The following is a 22,385-nucleotide window of genomic DNA, read 5'->3' on the forward strand; positions in this document are numbered from 1 at the left end:
CAAAACAAGCGCACCCAGCGTCAGAGCGTGAGGCGGAAGTAGCTTCTCTGTCAAATACCTAAACAAGCTACTTAGCAAAGGAGAGAGCTCTGGTAAGTAGGAAAACGACACATGTAGTTTTAAACTGTGAATAATGTGCACATTTTAAGGTAACAGGGGGTTGTATTGTTTGCGCTGACAGCCTTGTTATACCGTAAATGATACGTTTGTATAAAACCACAGTATTGCGTTGACTCATCCTGCAAATCATTTAAAATGTTAGCAACATAGTTAAAAGTGTTTGGCTTGATACATGTGTTCTTTAATACAGGTCTTTCTAATACTAATTCTACGTGTATGTTAAAGTCGTAAATAAATACAGAAAGAAATAAAAGTGTAATTTAGTTCTTCATTTAATATGATTTATTAAAGTGATGTAATAATCGATTTTAAATGGGGAGGAAGTAAGTAGTTTTTACTACATATAGATAATTATTGCAAAATTAAACCATATGGATGAAGCATGGAATTATACAATTATCTTAACATAGATATTGAAGCTTTTAAATTCAAGATTAAAATGTTGATTAATTAAAAGAAAACATAATAAACACAACATAATAAATAAAATGAAATAAAAATCAACTGCAGTATACAGATAACAATAGGAGGAAGACACTAAAGTGCACGACAATGACAAATGATATTTTATGCAGTCATGAAAATTAACTTTGGTTTAATATTTGAGATACTTTAGTGTTTAAAATTGCTGACCACAGAGCAGATGGAGGAAGCTTTATATCCTCCTTACATGCAGATGTTTTGTAAATATCATTCAGATGCATTTGCTGGTAACCTACTGTATTTGCAGATATTTTGACCCTGGTCAGGTTGTTTACTCAGTGCTTAGATTTTCCTTTTTCAACACAGCACATCCAGATCAAGTGAGCCAAGACAGTCAGCCAGAATGTACACTACCAGGGGACTTGAATTGACTCACCTAAATGAAATGCTGTCATTTGCAAGCCAAGATGTATGTTATGTTACAATGATACGTAAAATGTAAATAATATTGGTCTGACCAGAGAAATTAAAATGTGTAAAATACTAACCTGGTTTACCTTTTAAATGTAGTATGCTCAAAATTAATTTGTCAAATTGGGAGCCAAACACAATTTTACTGAATTAGAATGAGAATTTCTTCACATAAAACTGCCACACACACTTACACACATGCATAAAAAGTAAAAGTAGCAAAAAACAAAAGTTATTCCTCTTCTTTAGTTAGTAGTTGTAAGTATATTATCGTGTGAAGGTGAAGATTTATGAAAATCATTTGTAGGTGGGCAGGTTGGGGTGGAATTCATTGAGCATCATTCCTGCTCAGTCTGTCTTCCTTATGAGGAATCCAATAGGGATATTTTATCCAACAAAATAAAACAGAATACAGCAAAAATAACAAAAATGAGGTACTTGAATATTGGTAAGATTGCTACTTTAAAAACAGATATTAGGTATGTTGGTAAAAGGCGTGGTGCCCCATGACTACCTGTGTTTCTCTGTGTTGCTGAGCAAAGGGAGAAAATAAATGTAATTTCATTAAATCTCAGGCTCGTGGTTAAAATCATAGCAAGCACGAGGCAGCAGTGATTGGTTTATATCGGCGGGTCTCAGCTGTAACAGTGAGGGGTTGTTGGTGGGTGTGACAGCTCAAGTTGGCTGCGCTGCTTCGTGACGTGGAACATAACGAAGTCCCGCTGGGTGGGGGAGCCTCCAGACACTGAACCACAGACATGTCGTTTAATCTGTTTGTTCTCAGATCAGCAGGGCCAACTCCCGCCCCCGAGGCTGGAACAGAGCCGTGTCCCGCACAGACTCAGATCTGGGTGAGTACCGATCCGAGCCGCCGGATACACGGACCGTGACGTACGGAGTCAGCGGTGTGGATTCGTTACGGAAAATGATTCCTGCGCTTTCCAGGAGTCATTTTCCACTACTGCATTTTAATAACACGCGTCGCTCCTGCACGAGGCCCCCCCCCCCTCTCTCTGTGTGTGAGAGAGAGAGAGCGAGAGAGAGTCAGTCAGTCAGCTGTTTCTGTCAGTCCACGTGTCATCTGGTCACCACAGTCCTCACAGTTCAAGGATACTTAGTTTATGGATATAAATAATTCACCCTGGACAGTAGATCATAGGAATGAATCCACTGCTGATAATAAGGTCACGGTTGCTGGGAGTTCACTGCTCTGGGTTGAGCAATGTCTGACACACCCTGTGTAAACCTGACAGTGAATATTTACTTTAACTTGTCAGTCATGACAAATGACTGATACTTAACAGATACATTTTTATTCAGTAAAGACATTTTGATTTAGTCAGAACAGAAGTACCAAAATATCTGGATATGGATTTAGTTTGAGGCCTATACGGTAAACTCAGCAAGCATTTTATTAGGAACAGCACACTAACACTGGGTATTTCCTCAGTTCTTCATGTCATGGATCCAATAGATGTTGAAACCCCCACATCTGTTATGCTACTTGCAGCGCATTTCTGTATTTGGTTGTGTTGTGTGCATTTACAGCACATCTGTTATCAAATTGATGAAGATGAGATTTTTTCTGAATTTATTTTTGTTTGCAAGTGTTTTTTTAACGTGCAGTGTGTTGAGCTCTTTAGTATGGTGGCCAACAAGGGCAAACGTGCTGCAACGGCCCAAAACACATCACAAATTCAAAAACGATGCAGGTTCAAAAACACATACGAAAATACAAAACAAAACAACGGCAACGTGCTGCAAATGAAAAAACGTGCTGATGGAAGCCAAAACAAAGACATTAATAGCAAGCATGCTGCAAATACAAAAACACTGCAACAACAAAAACACCAAAACCCCCAAAACAAACGTGCTGTTTGCCCTTGTTGGCCACTGTACTTCAGTACTTTAGTGATTTAGCTTTGTGACATGGAGCATTTTCCTGCTGGAAGTAGCCATTAGAAGAAGGTAAACTGAGGCCATGAAGGGATGAATATGGTCAGCAACAATACTCAGATCGACTGTGGCATTCAGACCATAATTGATTGGTATTAATGCCTAAAGTGAGTCAAGAAAACATTCCCCATACCACCATCACCAGCCTGGACCTTATACATTGCACTGCTGCCACATGATTGGCTGATGGATAATTATAGAATAAGCAGGTGTACAGTTGTATGTATTTTTATTATATTTACATTTATTACATCATTTCTATTTAAGATTCTATTTTTTATTTTCCTCACTTTCTCTCTGAGAAGCACCACAGGATGTTTTCTCTGGTCACTTCTCAATGACTTCGTGTGCAGGTGTCCTGGGAGAGGCGATGATGGAGTCAGTCGACAGCAGTGGCTCCAGCTTCACTCCTCTGGTGGTGCTGGAGCTGTCTTCAGACACTAAGGAGGAAGCCATTGGATGGCTGCTGAGCAGGATAAGAGACCAACAGCGGAATGGAGGTACTGCACTCAGAGATCTCCTTCTCTCTTCTAATATTTGCTTCTGACATTATGGTAATTTCAACGAGTGCTATTTTCCCCAGGTGCCGAGCTGCTCGTGGAGCAGCTGGAACCTGGAATCGCGGCACAGGAGAAAGACAACCCCAACATGTTCCTGGTGGGGGCCTCCCAGCAGAGGCTGCTCTCTGGTGCTGAGGATGTGGGGCTCTTCAAGGAGTTCAGTGACGGGTCCATGAGGGGCTTCACCTGCGCCAACAAACACAACTTCAAAGACTTTAAAGGTAAAGTCCAGGAGCATGTCTATGCTTTGGTTTGTGAATATTTCTGCTTTAGAATAATGTTCAAAACTGTAGTTGAACTATGGTACGGTAACAGTCAACCAGTATACACACAGGGTTGTTCTTAAAGGTTATGTGACGTGGGGTTGTGTTACCTGCAGTAGATGCAGATCAGCTTTTCCAGTTTAGAGAAGCAGCAGGAGCACCAGCACAGAAGCTGAGTGATGAGCTGCTATGGACAGGGTCAGCAGAAAAAAACTGTTTAAACTACTTAAAAATGTGCACAGAAAAAAGCTAATATTAGTTTAAGTGTTCACTTTATTTTGAATATTTTCACCACTTTATCTGCCGTTAAACAGCCCTTTACCTTTGAACTACAGTTTGTAAACCGCTGAACTACCGTATTCCTATGCGCAAACGCAACTACGGCGTGCACTGTATTACTCCACAGATCAGCTGTCTGGCTCAAACAGAGCTAAGTGTAAATGTGCTTGTGCATAGAAATATTGTATTTAAATGGTTGAAAAATGTAGTTCCAAAGTAAATATTCATAATAAAGCAACACTTGAACTGATATTAGCTTTTTTCTGTGCACATTTTTTAAGTAGCTAAAACTGTTTTTTTCTGCTGACACTGTCCATAGCAGCTTCTATACTGGTGCCTCTGCTGCTTTTCTAAACTGGGAGCTGATCTGAATCTACTACAGGTATTACACTAACTATGCGTGACTACCTCACACAAACCCATGTAAAATGACCTGAACTTTTAACATTTATTCATGAAGTCTGAGGTATGACTCTGTAAAATATTCAATGACTTAGAGAAAAAAGCTGCAAACTCTGTTTATTTATTATTTAGTAGAATAATGAGAATGAAGGCATATGACTCAGTTCACAGACCCAGTTTCATTTTTGATTTAGTTCGATGTTGGTGAAATATCCAGGTTCATTTAACTCAGAATCTCACAAAAATTCCTCCTAAACATTCATTTTCTCTCTTTTCATTAGAAAAGAAAAATGTGCTGAAACTTTCACCTCTGGAAAAACCTGTTTAAATTCTTTAAATGTTAATCTTAATAATGTTCATTTACCTTTTCTTCCTATAATTTTTTGAAAGCAAAACCTTAATTAATTTGTTATTGGATTTTTAAAGCTTACAGATTAAATATCTGGGTTTGATATAAGGTCGATAAGATTTGATCAAAATTTGATTTGAGCTTCAATGATTTCTTGATTAGCTGCTTGACAGAAAATTAACTAGCAACTTTTTTGATAATTAATTATTCATTTAAGTAATTTTCAAGGAAAAACTATAATTTCAAATGTGAGGATTTGCTGCTTTTCTCTGATTTATATCAATGTAAATCTAATCTCTCTGGGCAAGACACTGAAAGGTGTCACCACTCTGAGAAACTATACTGGACATACAGGTATGTCACTAATAATGAAAATAATCTTTAGTTGCAGCTTTAAAGTTCAGCTCCTGGTTTCTAACCATCACAGCTGAAGAATCCACAGAGCTGGAGGAAAATGAACTGTAGTTTCGAAACAAACTGTTGTTGTAATTGACACAGTTCTCATCACAGTTTAAAAAGACTGACCTTGCTGTCACAGCTGTGTAACAGGTCTTTGTTGTGACTGTCACGGTGACTGTTTGCTGTTGGTCTCTGTGTCTACAGGGGATGGAGACAGCTTCCTCAGCATGGCCGAGTGTCAGTACATCGTGAAACATGAGCTGGACACATTAAGAGCCAGAGATGAGACTCATGTACCAGGATACGCCCAGGTCAAGCTGTACCCTGGGAAATCTATCAGTGAGTGTCTACACACCTCTCACACACAATTTTACACACTTTGAAATTCAGTAAGGTTTTGTTGTGATCAGTTCAGTGATATTTCCTGATTCGTAAGGTGTTTAACTGGAGCAGGTGTCTCCATGTGATTATTTTATAGAATATTTACTATAGGACAGTAAGTACAGATATTTGGATGTAAAACTACATGTACTTTACTTTGATGAGGCATTTCATCCTTATCACTCAACCCTGAATAATCAGCTCAGGGGTTAGTTGACTGACAGGAAGATAATGGTCAACCATTTTGATAAAGGATCAATCAAGTCATTTATACATTGGCTAGTTTAAGCTTCTCCAGTGTGAGGATTTGCTACTTTCTTCTATTTTATATCTTTATAAATTGAAAATTTTGCGGTTTATTTGAGACAAAAAAAATCAATTTAAGGTCGGGAACACACTGGCTGCATGGCGGCTGCAGAACATCTTGGTGTTCATTTTGGTGCCCATGTTATCACTATGGCTCTCAGCAAAAATAGACAGAGAAAAGACCTGTTGATGATGATCATACAGGCAACACCTTCCATTAGATTTTTATCTAGGCTGTCTAAGCAGAATCTGAATATGACACAGACATGAATATAAATATTATATTTTTATGCCTCCGCACTGGCGACAGCTAGAGCCAGAGGCATATTGTTTTTGGGTTGTCCGTCTGTCCGTCCCATTCTTGTAGATGCGATATCTCAGTAACGTCTTGAATTTGGCACAAATGTTCACTACGACTCAAGGATGAACTGATTCGATTTAGTTGGTCAAAGGTCGAGGTCAGTGTGACCTCACAAAACACTTTTAAGCCAGCACTCAAGACTTCATAGCAGTTATGACAAGATTAAACACAAATGGTTCATATTTTTTATGACTGGATAAACAGGGATGTAATATTTAGTGAAATTTTCTGTCAAAAATAAATCAGAGGTGGCGTTGTGTGGCGCAGTGGTCTAAGCAGGCGCCCCATGTGTAGAGGCTACTGTCCTCGCTGCAGTCGGCCCCGGTTCGAGTCCCGCATCGGACGGCCCTTGCTGCATGTCACCCCCCCCCGGCTCCCCATTTCCTGTCTCTCTACTGTCCTGTCGAATAAAGGCATAAAAAGCCCCAAAAAATAAATAAAAAAATCAGAAATGAATTCATAATGGAAAGAAATGCAACATTCAAGTAACCTCATGTAGAGAGATAGAGCAGCAGCGATGCAGCAGTGACGCAGCCGGCGTAAAGATGTCACCTTGGACTCTTGAAACTTGTAATGAGCGTTTTTCATTATTTTTCTGACAAACTTGTTTAATAGGAAAAATAATCAAATCAATTAATCTAGAATGAAAATGATGGTTAAATGCTGCTCTGAATGAAGAACCTGAAACCAAACCTGTTCCTTAACAGTACCAATTAATGACAGTGGTAATTGTTGTGTACATTATACAAATGGAAAATAATTCATAAGCATAAACCACTGAAAACTGAATCTTACATTATTTCTTCTTCTTTCCGTAACAAATGTTTTTTTTCTTGAGCTTCATTTCTTTCTTTCTTGTGACTGGATTTACATACATTTACATATTTCACTCAGCATAATGCAGTTTCTCAGAAGTAGTAATGGTTTTAAGTTGTAATTAAAGAAAGCAGCACAACTCTGCCTTCACCCCTTGAACACAGCCTCCAACCCACCCCCAACCACCACCACCACCCCTGCCTCTGTACCTCCCTCCCTCCCTCTCTTTGTCTCTCTCTCTCTCTTTCTCTGTGGCTGCAGTATGGAAACAATACTTATGCAAATGCAGTGAAATATTCCCAACGAGAGATAAGGGAGAAATGAAGTTCCAGGGGCGATAGCAGAGCCTCTATTCACTGCCTGTGTTTGAGAAATTGGTGTTAAAGCAGAATGTAATCGTTCTCAACAAATAATGCACTCAACAGATGGCAGATGAGATGATAGAGCTTTTTGATGGAGCTGCTCTGTATTAGACAATAGGAATTATTGTTATAGACAATGCATTGTGTACAATGGGCCTCTCTCCTAGCTATTGTGTGCCTGTCCTGAAAGCTTCAGTTTCTGAATTAAGAAAATTAAGCTGCGTATTTACTTAGTTGGGAAAGTTCCATATGATTCGCTATTAAAATACCTGTATACAACATTTTAGCTCATCATGATTTGGATTATTAAATAAGTATGGTGTGATAGAGGGAAGGACATTGAGGTGGTGCACACTTATAAATACCTAGGTGTGCACCTGGACAGTAAACTGGACTGGTCCCTGAACACATCTACCTGAAGGGGCAGAGCCGGCTCTTTTTCCTCAGGAGGCTCAGGTCCTTTGACATGTGCAGTGAAATGCTGCACATGTTTTATCAGTCAGTGGTGGCCAGTGTTCTCTTTTATGCTGCAGTCTCATCTCACTGCGCTGCAGAACAGAGAGGTTCAGGAGATCCTTTGTTCAAACTGCCATCAGGCTGTAGAACACCTCAGCAAAAGGATGTGGACTAATGTAATTATTATTGTTTCTTTATTATTAACTGTTATTATTATTATCAACAATGAGCTAATGGAAATATGAATTTCCCCTAGGGGATAAAGTATCTATCTATCTATCTAGCTGTCTATCTGTCTATCTGTCTATCTGTCTATCTATCTATCTGTCTATCTGTCTGTCTGTCTGTCTGTCTGTCTGTCTGTCTGTCATACATACACATACATACTGGCACTAAAGTAAATTGACAACACAGGAAGTAACGTGCTGTTTTCTTTATGTCTCAGTCCGCAGACTTCAGTCCAAAGGGATCCTGATCCAGATGTTTCCTCTCCACGAGAAGGAGGAACTGAAGAGACTGTCTTTTTCCTGGTACAAAAAGGTGAAGTTGTCCCTTCAGCCTCTTGGTAAGTGAAAGAATAGTCACCATTTGAGAAAACATAATCCAATTGTTATATTATAATTTTTTTATAGAAGATTTTTGTCACACCTTACATTGTTAGTCCTCACACATCCTTATCACAATGCTCCATCTGCCATTCATTTCAGAGTTGCTCTTTCCCTTGGTGGATGTTTTTGACTGAAATGCTCTGTTAGTGCTCTTACCCACTTCTTTTCTCTTGGTCCTCTGTCAGATGATATCAGACACTACTATGGTGAGGGCCAAGCCTTCTACTTTGGCTTCTTGGAGTACTTCACCTTTGCCCTGGTGCCCATGGCCCTCATTGGAGTGCCTTACTATCTGTTTGACTGGGAGGGCTACGACAAATACGTAATCTTTGCTGCGTTTAATTTGGTCTGGTGTACGGTTATACTGGAGGTAATGAGAGTGATTTTTACTTATTTATAGACCAGAGTCATTCAGGCACTTTTTAAAAAAAAAAAAACAAGCTAAAAGGCTTAAAGGAGCCGTTAGTTTTGCTATTGCTACATTGCTCACATTAAAAGCTGTTCACCTCCAAGTTTAGAAGAAACGTTATGAGTTTAGCATCAACCTTCATTCCATTACTCACCAACAGCTGTTTCCAGAGGTGTAAAGAAACACCAATGTTAACCCTGGTTTTACTTCTATTTCTATCACTTCTTTCCTTCAGAGTAACAAACCATGGTCATTCGGTATAAGAGATATATTTATGTAAAAATGAAACAATATACTTATACTGACCTGATACAATATCTGACACAAAAGAATATCTGATCAAAATAAGTTGAATTTCATTTCATTTCATTATAAAACTGTGTTGACATGGGTAAAACCTAGTCTTAAGTAGAAGACAGGCAAAGTATTTTAAAAGATTTAAAATTACAATTAATTTGTATTTGGGGGCTGTCTCCAGTCTTTAAGTATGTCATCTAATTATTGTTGCTCTTAATATGCCTCATGAGATTTTTTTTTTTATATAAGCCGTTGTTACACTGAATGACATCATAGTGAACGTCTTCTGTAAATTGTGGTAAAAACGTATCATACATCACACATATCATCGGATACATTGTAATGTACAGGGAAAACACAAAATTTTAAGTTGTATTACACTTTTATGTTTTTGACGCTTGAAAACCCCTTTGTGTTTTGACCTTCTACTGAAGTTAGCATGCTAACCAGCTAGCCCAGGCCCGGTCAGACTTTCTCGTCGCTTTCTGATACAGAGTCACTGTAATATGCAGCCTGTCCTGAAGACGTAGCTGCTCAGAGGACGAATTATAACCTTTTGTATTGTTAATACAATGATGGCTGATTGGCAAGACTGTTAGGTAAACAGCTGTTATTGCTAATGTTAGCTATGTAGCAATAGCAAAACAAAAAGCTTCTTTAAAGGGATAGTTCAGGTTTTTTGACGTTGGGTTGTGTGAGGTAATCATGAATACTCGGTACATTACCCACAGTAGATTCTGTTCAGTGCACTCCCAGTTAGGAAAGCCAGCCGGCAGTATCTGATATTGTGGCAGAGTGATATGTTGGTGTGCAGAGTAGTGTGTTGGTGTGCATGTGATTTACAGACTTTTAAAAATGGCCACTGAAACAATCCAATATCCGTTTAAATGTATGCTTCAGGTAGAATATTTTCAGCAGTTTATCTTCCTGTGAAAACAGCACTATCCTTTGGCACTACATTTTTCAACCACTGAACTATTCCTATGTACAAGCACACCTACGTAGCGCACTGCATTACCCTGCAGCTGCAGGTGAAATGAGTAAATCAGAAAGCGGCTTAATACACTGCACACCGTAGGTGCGCTGGTGTGTCTCTAAAACACGTTTTTTCTTGTGGCCCTGTGCACAGCAACACATAGCTCTGCCACTCTGCCGGGTGCTGCCGGCCGGCTTTCCTAACTGGGTGTGCACTGAACGGAATCTACTGTGGGTAATGTAACGACTATTCATGAGTATCTCAAACAACCCCACGTCAGAAAACCCGAACTATATCTTTAAGGAGGAACTTGATTATTAATAATTTCTTAAAAAATGAATAAGTGAGAATGTAACCAGATGAATGACACAGGGACATTATGTTGTAGCTTTAATGAATAACAATACAGTCATGAGTTGAACCTTTCCTCCACCAGTTATGGAAGCGGTGTAGTGCCTCACTAGCCTACCACTGGGGCACACTGAGCAGGAAGAAAGCCTTTGAAGAACCTCGGCCTGGTTTCCATGGTGTCCTCGGGTTCAACCCTGTGACGGGCCGCGAGGAGCCTCTCTACCCCAACGCAAAGAGGCAGCTGCGGATCTACCTTGTGTCCGTGCCCTTTGTGCTGCTCTGCCTCTACCTGTCCCTCTACGTCATGATGATCTACTTTCAGATGGAGGGCTGGGCACTCACAGTCCACGATGAGGAGCCCACATTCTGGACGGGAATACTACTGTTCATCCCCAGTATCATCTATGCTGTGGTCATAGAGATTATGAACCTGATCTACAGGTATGCTGCGGAGTTCCTCACAGAGTGGGGTGAGTTGTCTAAATCTGTTCTTTTTTAATGAAGAGTGGCAGTGCAGAAACAACATACATCAAATCAGACACTGAAATGAATTCATAATTTAAGGCATCTATCAAGCAGAAATGATCCCTTTCCTGCTTCTCATATATGACAATTATCTGCTTTTGTTTTCAAAGATAGAAGATATGTTAAGGTTTAGGACTTTATGTAAGAATAACAAGCAGTTTAAAAATTCCACCTTTGACCTTAGGAATTGGCCTTTTAATAGAAAAAAAATAAGTCAAAATAATGTTTAGTTGTGTATTACATGTATTACATTACATTACATTCATTTAGCATTCACCTCGTATCATGGCAAAGTTTGGCAAAGTTGCAGAGAGATTTTTTTATGCCTGCGTGCTATCAACAGTCGGAGCTGGAGGCATTATGTTTTTTACAAAGATGAACCAAAGATGTGTATAAGAGACAGGTTTGATTCAGTGTTGATTTAGGTTTAAATATTAAAAATATTAAAATTTAAAGCTCAAATTATGTGTTTAATGTAACATGCTGCATCTGCTGTGTAGACGTTTTGTCCATCCTCTTTTTGCAACAATAAGAAATCACTCTTACTCTAATATGAGCAGAAAAGACCCTTCATTTTTGGAGTTAAGCCTGTACAAATAATATTGTTATTAATATGTTAAACTTCTCATTACAAAACATTGAGATGTTTCGTTGTTTTCCCTTTGTTAGACAAAATGAATTGGTAGTAAACTGTGGATGTGAAAACTACGCTTCAGTGCATTCTGTAGGATGAGGGAGGAAATGTGATGCGGGTCATAGAAAGAACTGCCTGTCATTTGTTTTATGTGACGTGCTCCAAATGTTTTTTTCCCCTCTGTGCGTTTAGAGAATCACCGGCTAGAGTCTTCATATCAGAATCACTTGGTCCTCAAAGTGTTAGTCGTGAGTATAAAGGACTTATGTTTTTCAAAATATTGCCAATTTCATCCTTCAGTGATCCGACACTCACACTTATCATCGCTGGCTTGACACTTTTCTCTGCAGTTCAACTTCTTCAACTGTTTCGCCTCGTTGTTCTACATCGCCTTTGTCATGCAGGACATGGTGCTGCTCAGACAGGTAGGCCCGGGTTTTCAGTTTCTTCTTCCACTGATTTTCAATATTTTTTATTTGTTTGTCTCCTTGTTTTGTTCTCATTTTGCTTCTGTTTCCTTCCTTCTATCATTATTCTTTTATTTCCTTTCTTCCATTCTTGATTCCTTTATTACTTCCCTGGGTTCTGTCTTCCACATTTCTCTTTTATCTCTTTCTTTCCCTCCGTCCCTTGTTTCCCCTCATGTTTCCTCACCCTACCTGGTTTCTGTTGTTTTCTTTGTCTTGGTTTTCGTCTGTGTCCAGAGTCTGGCCACCCTATTGATTACTAGTCAGATCTTGAATCAGTTCATGGAGGCCTTCTTGCCCTACTGGCTCCAGAGGAGACGCAACAAGAAGATGATCCACAAGGTCCGGAAGAGAAAAACTCTGGAGGACAAAGAGCTTCCTCTGGCCGAGCAGGTCCGGCTGGAGGCTGACATGAGCACGTACTTGGTAGGTGCACATGGTCTTTTCTCTCAGTCAGTTTCAGGATTTGAGTATCAGGTCTCCATTTGTGTTTATATGTTGATCCATATGCCTGTGAGATGTTCTCTCCCTCTCTCAGGGAACATTTGACGACTACCTGGAGCTGTTCCTGCTATTTGGTTACGTCAGTCTGTTCTCCTGTGTCTACCCTCTGGCTGCCGTCCTGGTGGTGTTGAACAACATCACTGAGGTTTACTCTGATGCCTTCAAGATGTGTCGCGTGTTCAAACGACCCTTCTCTGACCCAGCAGCAAACATAGGAGTCTGGCAGGTGGGACATGCAAAAAGCAGGTAGCATGTATGCGAACACTTTGGTCAGAATGCTTCAGCAACTTTTATAGATTCATCCATATTGAGTTTTTTGACACTAAGGTGGCAGTTGATGTTATTTTTAGGAAATAAAAATGTTCTTTATTTTTAAAGTGCAGATTAAACCAAAGCTTCTGCTATTATTGAACAGCTTGAGGACAATAAATGCACAGCCTCCTTGGGTCCAATTATCCACTCTCATGGTTTCTCATATCACCGCTATGCAGACGAAACCCATCTTTACCTGTCAGACAAACCCACGGATCTCAGCCTGTCTCTCTGACATATCCATATGGATGAAGGAACACAACCTTTTAAACTAAACCTCTCTATCACTGAACTGTTAGTCATCCCGGCCAATCAGCCTCTTCATTATGATATCAATATTAAAATCACCTATTCATCTCTTACCCCAACCAAGGTCTAGAGAAACCTGGGTGTCATGTTTGATGACCAGCTCTCCTTCTCAGACCATGTGGTTGCTCTATACAACATCAGAAAAATCAGGCCTTACCTGGCTCAGTATGCCCCCAGCTCTTGGTTCATACCACTGTTATCTCTCATCTCAACTCCTTTCCTCCACAGTGAAACCCTTACACATGCAATGCATTGAAGGGTTGAATGGTTTTCAATCAGCCTAAAAGCCCATGTCCCTCCGCTACTCATCGACGTCCAATGGCTACCTATCCCAACCCAGCTCAAGGCAGAGGGAAGACCACACATGACTTAAAACTAACTTTATTTTATATAACTGAAAAATAAATTAAAGGCAAACAAATAAATGAACAAAAACAACAGGGAGGGAGGAAGCCAGGGAAGGGAGAGAGACTGGCTGACTACCACCAGCTTATATAGTGTAGCCAGACCAAGAAAGCTGAATCTTCCTGAAAACTGAACTCCACCCATCAGGCTCCTGCTCAGAGAGGGTCGTCACACTACCAATGGCTGCCTGAATCAAATTCAACTCACTAATGCTGCCTTCAGAGTGACTTCTGGGTCTGCTCCATCTACTTGAATCATTCAGCCTTGTGCTCCTTCTCGCCACTGTGCTCCTCGAAGGAATGTCGTCAGGCATCACCATCCCTGATCACAAGACAGTCTCAGTCCAGACTGTTCAGGTCTGTGGTTCTATTAGAGCAGGGTGTCCCTCTCTATCTTCAAGAATCTGTTGAAGGGGCGTCGTATAGCTCAGTTGGTTGAGCATCCGCCCCATATACAGAGGCTAAGGTCCTCGCTGCAGTTGGCCCCAGTTCCGCGTCGGACAAGCCCTTTGCTGCATGTCATTCCCCTTCTCTCTGCCTCCCAATTTCCTGTCTCTCTCCACTGCTCTATCAATAAAGGCACAAAAAGCCCCCCCCAAAAAAAGAATCTGTTGAAGACTCCTCTCCTCTCCTAACACCCCAACATGTCTAACTAGCTCTGACTATTAACTTTTACCTACCTCCTTGAAACTATTGAATACAACCCAGTTGAAGCTTTCATGACGTCCCTCACTTGTAAGTCTGCCAAATGAATAAAAGTAAATGACACATGTATCCTCTCTAGTTACCATTATTCACTTCTGTGTGAAATGTTATCTGACTACACTGTCCATGAGAATATTACACTTCTGTCAGTCTTATTTATAACATGCTTTCCTGATCTGAACTGTTGATTAAGAGCGAGGTGTCACTTACCCTACACCGTGCCCAGCTGGTTTCCATTTTTGGAAACAAATCACTGACTGTTGCCGTCTCTCTGTCTCCGTGTCCAGCTCGCCTTTGAGGCCATGAGTGTGATCGCTGTTGTGACCAACTTCGCTCTGATCGGCATGTCTCCAGAAGTCAAGGCCTACTTCCCCGAATCAGAGACACAGCTCATACTGTGGACAGTGGCTATAGAGGTAAATCATGTGCACATTCATACACAAAGACACAAGACCATGTACATGCACACATACGGTAGTGATCCACATAGAACAGTGCACCTTTGTGTGGTGGTCACACAACATCTGTGCAACAGAGGTATTCTAATTGTGTTGGTATGACTGATTATAAAACAAGACTTGGCTTGTCCCATAGCCGAACAGCAAGTGCTCAACCAGCCTCAAAGAGACAAGGACAAGTCAGTTTGAGTCGACCTGAAGATTATTATAGGAGACAGTCAAAGGTTTTTTTTTTTCATTTGATCAGATTGACTTAAAATGCAACAATTTGCCTTATTTAAGAAGGCCTAGGAAGAAAAGTACATACGCTCTTGGGTGTATCTGATACACCACATGAATGGACACTTGAGTAACTGCTTAACATGGTTGAAAGCTACCAAGGAAAATAGTAAATCTTTCCCTTTGCTTCCTTTAATGTCAGCAGAAATCTCATAATAATGGAGGAAGCACTATTACTTTGCAGTGACCACGAAAGGCCACGAGGCAAACTTACATTCAAGCACAACAAACAATCACAAGGTTTACAAATACAGTAATACCAAAAACCAGCCATCGTCCAAACAGTCTCATTTCTTTAACACGACTTCAATAGTCTGATTATGATTAAATCCCCAATTAAGGCAATGAATAACATAGAGTTGGGAGCATAGCAAGACACCGCAGTTCATAATATGAAGAATAACCCACGCAATCACACCGCAGTCTGTTCAGACGAAGGGTCCAGTGAGGGTCCCCAACATATAATCCCCCTCCCCCATTTAATACATACCAGTGGAATGAAAATAATAATAAAGGCCATAGTCACAACCTGTGTTTAGATCATACGTCAATAATAACACTCTATATGTACAGCATTTTAAATATCTGAGGGAAAATAATAAAAGCCATGTTCACCATCACGATTGCCATTCACACAGGTGGAGCTTAGGTGATCGTTACGAATAAATCCTTATCTGCTTATCATTTTTGTTAATTGTAACTCACTGTACTCTGCACTCTGTACAGCAGCTCCCAAACCCTGCAGAGTGTTGTATTAGAACCATCAGAACCTACAGCGGTATGATGGTACAAAAGCCACATGGACAAACAAGTTGGCCCCAGTCAAAGACCAGATGTTCACTTCCTGTCCTTAGAGGAAATAAATGAATACACCTGTGTGGATGTATTACAAGTTGTGGGGCCTTCAACTGAAACATGGAGATACAGCCCTTTGCAAGCATGATGCTGTGGCTGAAGGGCTGTTGAAACTTCTTGTGCACTAGATGGAGCCAGAGTTCAAATTCAATCCATGCAGATCTGAGAGAGAGAGAGCGAGAGAGAGAGAGCGAGAGAGAGAGAGAGAGAGAGAGAGCGAGAGAGAGAGAGAGAGAGAGCGAGAGAGAGAGAGAGAGAGAGAGAGAGAGAGAGAGAGAGAATCTGCATAAATGTTTTTTTGCACTATGCATCCCTGTCAGCCTGTCATTGTTTAAGCGTGTGTGTGTGTTACTAATTTTGGCATCACCCTGCCCCGCTTTTATCTGAGTTTTATTCATACAGCATTACGACACCCAACACACACACACAATGTGTGTGTGTTTCTGCTGCTCAACAACCTCCCGGGGGAACGATTGTTCTCGACATCCAGTTATCGTGTCATATAGTCGACTGTTACTGTACTTCACTGCTGCTGTGGCACAAACTGGGTCATATTGATCATCTGCACGTTTGATTGAATGTGTGGTCTGAACACACACAGGTGATTGATAAACTTCTTGATGTTTCTTCATCAGCAGCTGTGAGGATAAACGTGTTTACCTAAACCTTCTTTTGGTGAGAGATGGACTGAGTTTATTTCGCCTGCGGGTTTAGAGCACTGACTCTTTTAAGGTGTCCACATTATTAATTTACATTCATACAAAACACTACTCAAAAATACAGATAGAATAGACTGAAAATATCTTGTGCAGTTGTGACAGTAGTGGCAAAGTGACTAAATGAAATGCTCGTGTTCAGACCTCTCTAACATTTTTCTGTCTTGGTTGTGATTGGTTGTCTGGCCAGCACAACTGTTAACCAGAGCTTTTTACTAAATCTGCTGTAAACATCAATTATCTTTAGAGAATGAACTCCAATGGAAACTTTCCAATCTTTAAGTGGAACTCACTCCTTCTAAACTGCATGTTGGATGGTTGCATAGAGTTTGAAGTCCAACAGCTGAGTGCAGCACTATGAATGTCTCCTAGAAGAGCCTTTCTAATCCTCATTTTTAAATAATATCATAACTCCTCCCTCTCGATCACAGCCAGCTTCTCTGAGTGAGGCTCTTTGGAACAACATTAACACATTTTTTCCAATAGTGTCTCCAGTAAGTGACACAAATAACAAAAAACAGAGTTAAAGAGGGAAACAGTGCCTGATTACTTTCTCACTCGCACTAACCAGTTAAAGTAGGTGTAAATGTTGGATTGTCGGCTTCGACACTGATGCGTCCTATGTGACGGGGGGGGGGGTTGTTTCTGACACTTTCCAAACAGACGTACAGTTTTGAAAGAGTATAAATTAAAGCTCTAATAACAACAGGTTGGTGAACCAATCAGAGGAGGGGAGGCTCTGAGCCTCTTTTCTGATTGGCTGACTGTTTTCTGAGTGATCCAATAAAAATACAGCAGATTTCAGGTAAACACTCAGAGAAACCAAATCCTGCAAGTATGAACTGTGGGTCCAGGTGGGCGGGGTTTGGGGCATGGCCGAGAGTGATGACATCTTTTTTGTGACATCACAAAGTTACAGCTTGTTTTAAGGCTCAGTTTCTGAATACAGGCTGTGTGCATTTCTCTGTGGACTGAGCGCTTTGATACTTGCACAGTATTAATATAGAACCTAGACCTGATCTATAATCAAACTACACATGGACATCTACCTTTAGACTATATCAGACCTTTAAGCCTCACTCAGACCAGTTATACTCCTTATACTTTTTCTACCAATCTAATGACACTAAGTGCCATCCTCAGGGCAGACTTTATATGACGACTTAACAAAATCTTTAGGACGTTGACTGCTCTGTCCGTCACTTCAGTATTTTTTAGTCTGGGTTTTAGTCATATTCTCCTAACAGGGAGCGTGCCACCTCTCATCCATCCCCACTGCCTTTACACTCTCCTGGACAAGGTGAATTTTTATAGCCATAGACACAGGCACACTGGCCCAGGAGGCGGAGTGATGGTCTCTGTTTGACTTATACTCTGCCCCCTCACCTGAATAAGTAGAGGAGGCGAGGTGCTGTTCTGGTGCACACAGACAAACCCAGCTCCCAGCATGCATTAGACTATCACTCTCTCCCTTATGATGTGGCAGTGTGTGTCAGCAATCCATCCTGCATGATATGACACAGTAGATCAGGTAGACCTGTCTGTGTGTACGTGTTAGTGCGCCCTTCTGTGGTATACATCACAGGCTCACATCAATGTAGAAAAACGGTGAGGAGGAAAGGGGTTGAGAGGAGAACAGGTCGGTCTGATGAGGGAGAAACAGTGTGTGTGTGTGTGTGTGTGTGATGAACCTGAGTCACCAGCTGATTGTACATCTAAGCACGTTCCACCCTGTTACCATTCAGCACATTTCCTTGAAAAGAGCAGGCAGGCTATTAAAGAGCTGTTCAGTGTACATACACACAGATGCTGCTTATTGACAGAAATAACCGTTAACAGGCCTGTGAGTGCTACTCTATTCAGTCACAGATGTTTAATCATCTCACAGTTTCATATTATATTCAGATTACATTTTCCGTTGTTTTAATCTTTGTTCTTTAAAGAGAGAGAAGACTCAAACTAAGGGTTAAAATCAAGTCACTCAGCCCCTCTTATCTTGGTTGTGGGGTTGGGGTGGGGGTGGGCTGGAGGGCAGCACCTTGTTGCTTTCCTGCAGTAGTGCTATGATACCTGGGTAATTACTGTATAGGGCTTACACACATCAGTGAGCAGTAACCAGGCAACCGGCCAGCCTGCCACAGAAACAGACAGACTTTCTTTCAGAGTCACGGGCCTGTCTGTTATAATCTGCTCCTTTCAGAACAGGGACTCTGAACCTGGTCTGCTCAAAAACAAAGGGCGGACAGATCAGATCAGATCTGACGCCACAGCAGTGTCAGAGTTTTGACTTTTTATGTACAACAAGCAGATGTTTTCTTCATTTGACAGAAACCTTTATAACAAAAACTCTGAATCTTATCATGGTTGTGTAGCCTGTGTTGCATTGTATAGATGTTTGTTGACCTCCTGCACTGTACTAAATCAGCAATGCAGGTGTCTCATCTACTCATGAATTATCACTTGACAAAGTTGTTATGAGAAACATTTTATCAAAAGTTGCCTGTGTACACATTGAGCAGATATTAGCATTAATGTTTCTGGCCACCTGTTTAATTCAAAGTTCAGTATTCCCTCTTTTTAGCTCCTTTATTGGTCTCCACCATAGACTGTAAATAAAAATGTACATGGCCTCCCTGAATAACCTACAGGTTTCTGAAGAGTGGTTTTGAAGCTCAGAATGAGCTGCTTTGCCGTCGCCATCTTGGCAGTGCTGGACTCCGCCCCTAACTCCCAGTTAATACAAAAATGGGAAAAGAGGTGGGGCGCGTGTGGAGCCAGTTTGTGGCATACACTCACCACCTGTCATTCAAAGTGACCATGCCCTAATTTATACATAACTTTAAGCCTTAATAAAATGTAAACAATCAGTCATATAAAAATTCACCCCCGTACAGTTGTCATAAAGGAGGAAATTAGCTCTGGAGACCAAAACTGTTTTTTTTTACCAGGCTGTAAATATGTTTATTTCTGCTGTAAAGATGGACATTTTAACATGGGAGTCTATGGGGATTGATGGGAGTGTTTCATGTTTGGCCACACACCTCTCTGAGTTGCTGCTGCAGCAACTGAGTGGAGACTATTGGCTTCTCTGAACACACCTGCTCAGTTAGCCTCTACCAATAGCCTACATGTGAGGCATTTAGGGGACATCTGTAAATTGTAGCTGCAGAAAATAACTTCGGTAACACTATCCCCCTCCAAACCGTGTCTCTGAGCCACTGCATATATATCGGTCCTCCACCACAGCAAGTGAATTCTCAGCATGTAGGAAAAATGTCTGTCTGTCAAATGTAATTAATGATGAAAACACCAGTATGGACATAGATTTGTCTCAATATTATTTGTATGAGCAGATGAACAGACTGTTGAGAATTGTTTTGGTTGTTAGTGTGTAATAGTAACAGCCGATTGTTTTAATTTTATGTAAATGTCTGACTTCAACTGTACTGTGGGGTTGAGATTAAAACATTAGGTCTGAATGAGAATTCAGTGAGTGCTAGCAGAGAGCTCTTTGTTTGCTCTGTCTGAGCTTTGTGTGAGATGTATGAATTTTTTAAACTAAAGGCTGGGATGAGAATAAATTTAGTTCACAGAGAGAGCTCTCTGATGTCTTTGATAAAAAAGAGGCACAAAAGTTGAGAAAATCTGAGAATTATTTCAGAGCTTGATGAGATCTAATTTGAAATTTAAAAGGATTATAATTTGAGATTTAATTTTGGATTCTGGATTCCTCTGGTAACAGAAGCTTTTCGGAGGCTGTATGGTAGACAGCCCTACTGCCACACACACAAACAAACACCATCTTACTTTTTTAATATTCACCTTCAAAATTAGAGTCTCAGCCAGGTAAAAAGAGCCTAGTGGAGTTTCTGTTGGGCAGCTCTACCGCTACACACACACACACACACACACACACACACACACACACACACAGTGGGCTCAGAGCCACAACTCTTCTGATTGGCTCACTGACCTGTTGTTACTAGAGCTCCAGGGAAAAGCCTGAGAGAGGAGATGTAAAACTACACTGAGATGGTTTTTGGTTCTTAAAACCAAAATATATCTTGTTATGGATCAACACTTAAAATAAAACACAGGAGAAGAGGAAAATATGGGAACTGGGGAAAAATGTTGGAGTTTTAAACTCCACATTTTAACTTTTGAGTTATAAAGGCTTGTTCTGTTCCCGTCAGATCACACATGAAATGACAGAATTAGTTGTTCCTCATCAGTTGTATTGATGGTGGATTGAAATGCTAATTTTCCAATTAACAGTGAATGGGTGCCATGGTAACAGCATTACGTGCTGAATACTGAGCAGTGGAAGTATCAGTTGTTCTGTGGTCCACTTGATTCATGCCAGTCTTGGCAGCAGTGTAGCTGCTCTTGTGTGTCAAGGTGGTCTTCCTCAGGTGAAGACGCCACCTAATGTGGTCTGGGGATCATGATGCTCATCATCCAAATGGCTAAATTAACATTTAGGATTTAGGGGGTCACTTTTGCCTCAATTAGAAACTTTCTCTTTTGTGTAGAGGAGGACTCGGAGTAGAAGAGACATGGTGATGATGGTGATGATGATGGTGTTGAAGATTAATCACACAGGTGATAGAGAAGCTCAGTCAAGTTCCTTTGCCAGTTTAATGTACTCAGTGTTACAATGATAATGAAAATACCTTCAAACTTGGCATCTGAAGTTTGATCACATTCATTAGTCAGAGGAAACAGAATTTATTGTCAGACCTTGAAAAGTGAAACAGCATTTAACCCTCCAGTCCTCATCCTCTCACTGTCAGCCTAACCTTGTGCTGCTGAACACTCAGAGATATAAATTGGCCTTGAATAGCATTAGCAATCAGCTAAGAGCTGGAGTGTTTATTGTGCACTTTAAATCAATATGACAAGTCACTAGGATCAGGGATTTCTCTGCTTCTTCTGCTTTAATTAGTGGAGCTGCCACGCTGACTGGAATGACAAAATCTCTTAGTCAAGAGTGATGTTGGTGTGCCTCCTCACAGTCTGAGGCACAGATTCATTACCACGCCTCAAAGTTTTCTCTTCGACAGCTCTTTGTGGAACTAAATTGAGGCTCTACATTTGTTTTTGTATTTCCCAGAAACCTCAGTGAATGTTCCCCTGAGAGAGATCATTGGACTGTTGGTGTAGGTCAGTTTAGTAAAATGATATGTGATGTGAAAATGTAGGTTACAGTTATAGCCTGTAAAGTTTCCACATTAAAATGTCTAAAAACAACTAGACTTATGTTCTATATGTTGTTGAGTTGTCTTCTTACATTATGACAAATGTTTCCAACAATTCTCAAACCAGAGAAATCTGTGATTTTAATCATTGGAACGCTCCGTGTCATTTGGTCACCTGTCAATGACATCATATTTCTTATCATCATCTCATCTGTCAGTGTTGTGGTTTCCTGCCAGAAGCACTTACAGCCACATACACTTTTTACACCTTGGTCGTTTTTGACTAACTTTGATCCAGATGAAGGATTTTACTCATCTGACGTCTGGATCTGAAGTTAGCAGAGAAACAAGCTGAGGAAATGTTCCGCTTCTTCACTACTCTGCCAAATGCTTTCTTTTGTCATTGTTTTGATTGCGAGACCCCTAGAGGCAGAAGTTACAGACTGTGTGTATTGTATTGTTTGAAGCTGATTA

At 40.6% G+C, this 22,385-nt stretch overlaps 1 protein-coding gene across 2 annotated transcripts in view; it reads left to right on the top strand.

The window, feature by feature from the left end:
* Window positions 1-31: 31 nt before the first annotated feature.
* Window positions 32-22,385, top strand: part of ano10a (anoctamin 10a) — a 35,564-nt gene continuing 13,210 nt past the window's right edge. For both annotated transcript variants that reach the window (XM_023419012.2, XM_023419013.2), the window contains exons 1-13: window positions 32-92; window positions 1,799-1,865; window positions 3,324-3,470; window positions 3,554-3,751; window positions 5,427-5,561; window positions 8,350-8,469; window positions 8,698-8,882; window positions 10,631-11,015; window positions 11,897-11,952; window positions 12,055-12,129; window positions 12,409-12,597; window positions 12,710-12,901; window positions 14,693-14,821. In XM_023419012.2, the coding sequence (XP_023274780.1) occupies window positions 3,341-3,470; window positions 3,554-3,751; window positions 5,427-5,561; window positions 8,350-8,469; window positions 8,698-8,882; window positions 10,631-11,015; window positions 11,897-11,952; window positions 12,055-12,129; window positions 12,409-12,597; window positions 12,710-12,901; window positions 14,693-14,821 (1,794 nt within the window). In that variant the 5' untranslated portion in view covers window positions 32-92; window positions 1,799-1,865; window positions 3,324-3,340. The remainder of the gene's footprint in view (window positions 93-1,798; window positions 1,866-3,323; window positions 3,471-3,553; window positions 3,752-5,426; window positions 5,562-8,349; window positions 8,470-8,697; window positions 8,883-10,630; window positions 11,016-11,896; window positions 11,953-12,054; window positions 12,130-12,408; window positions 12,598-12,709; window positions 12,902-14,692; window positions 14,822-22,385) is intronic.

The sequence above is a fragment of the Seriola lalandi genome, unplaced genomic scaffold, assembly GCF_002814215.2.
Source record: "Seriola lalandi dorsalis isolate HSWRI2012SDOR001 ecotype SW California unplaced genomic scaffold, Sedor1 jcf7180002054588, whole genome shotgun sequence".
NCBI lineage: Eukaryota > Metazoa > Chordata > Actinopteri > Carangiformes > Carangidae > Seriola > Seriola lalandi.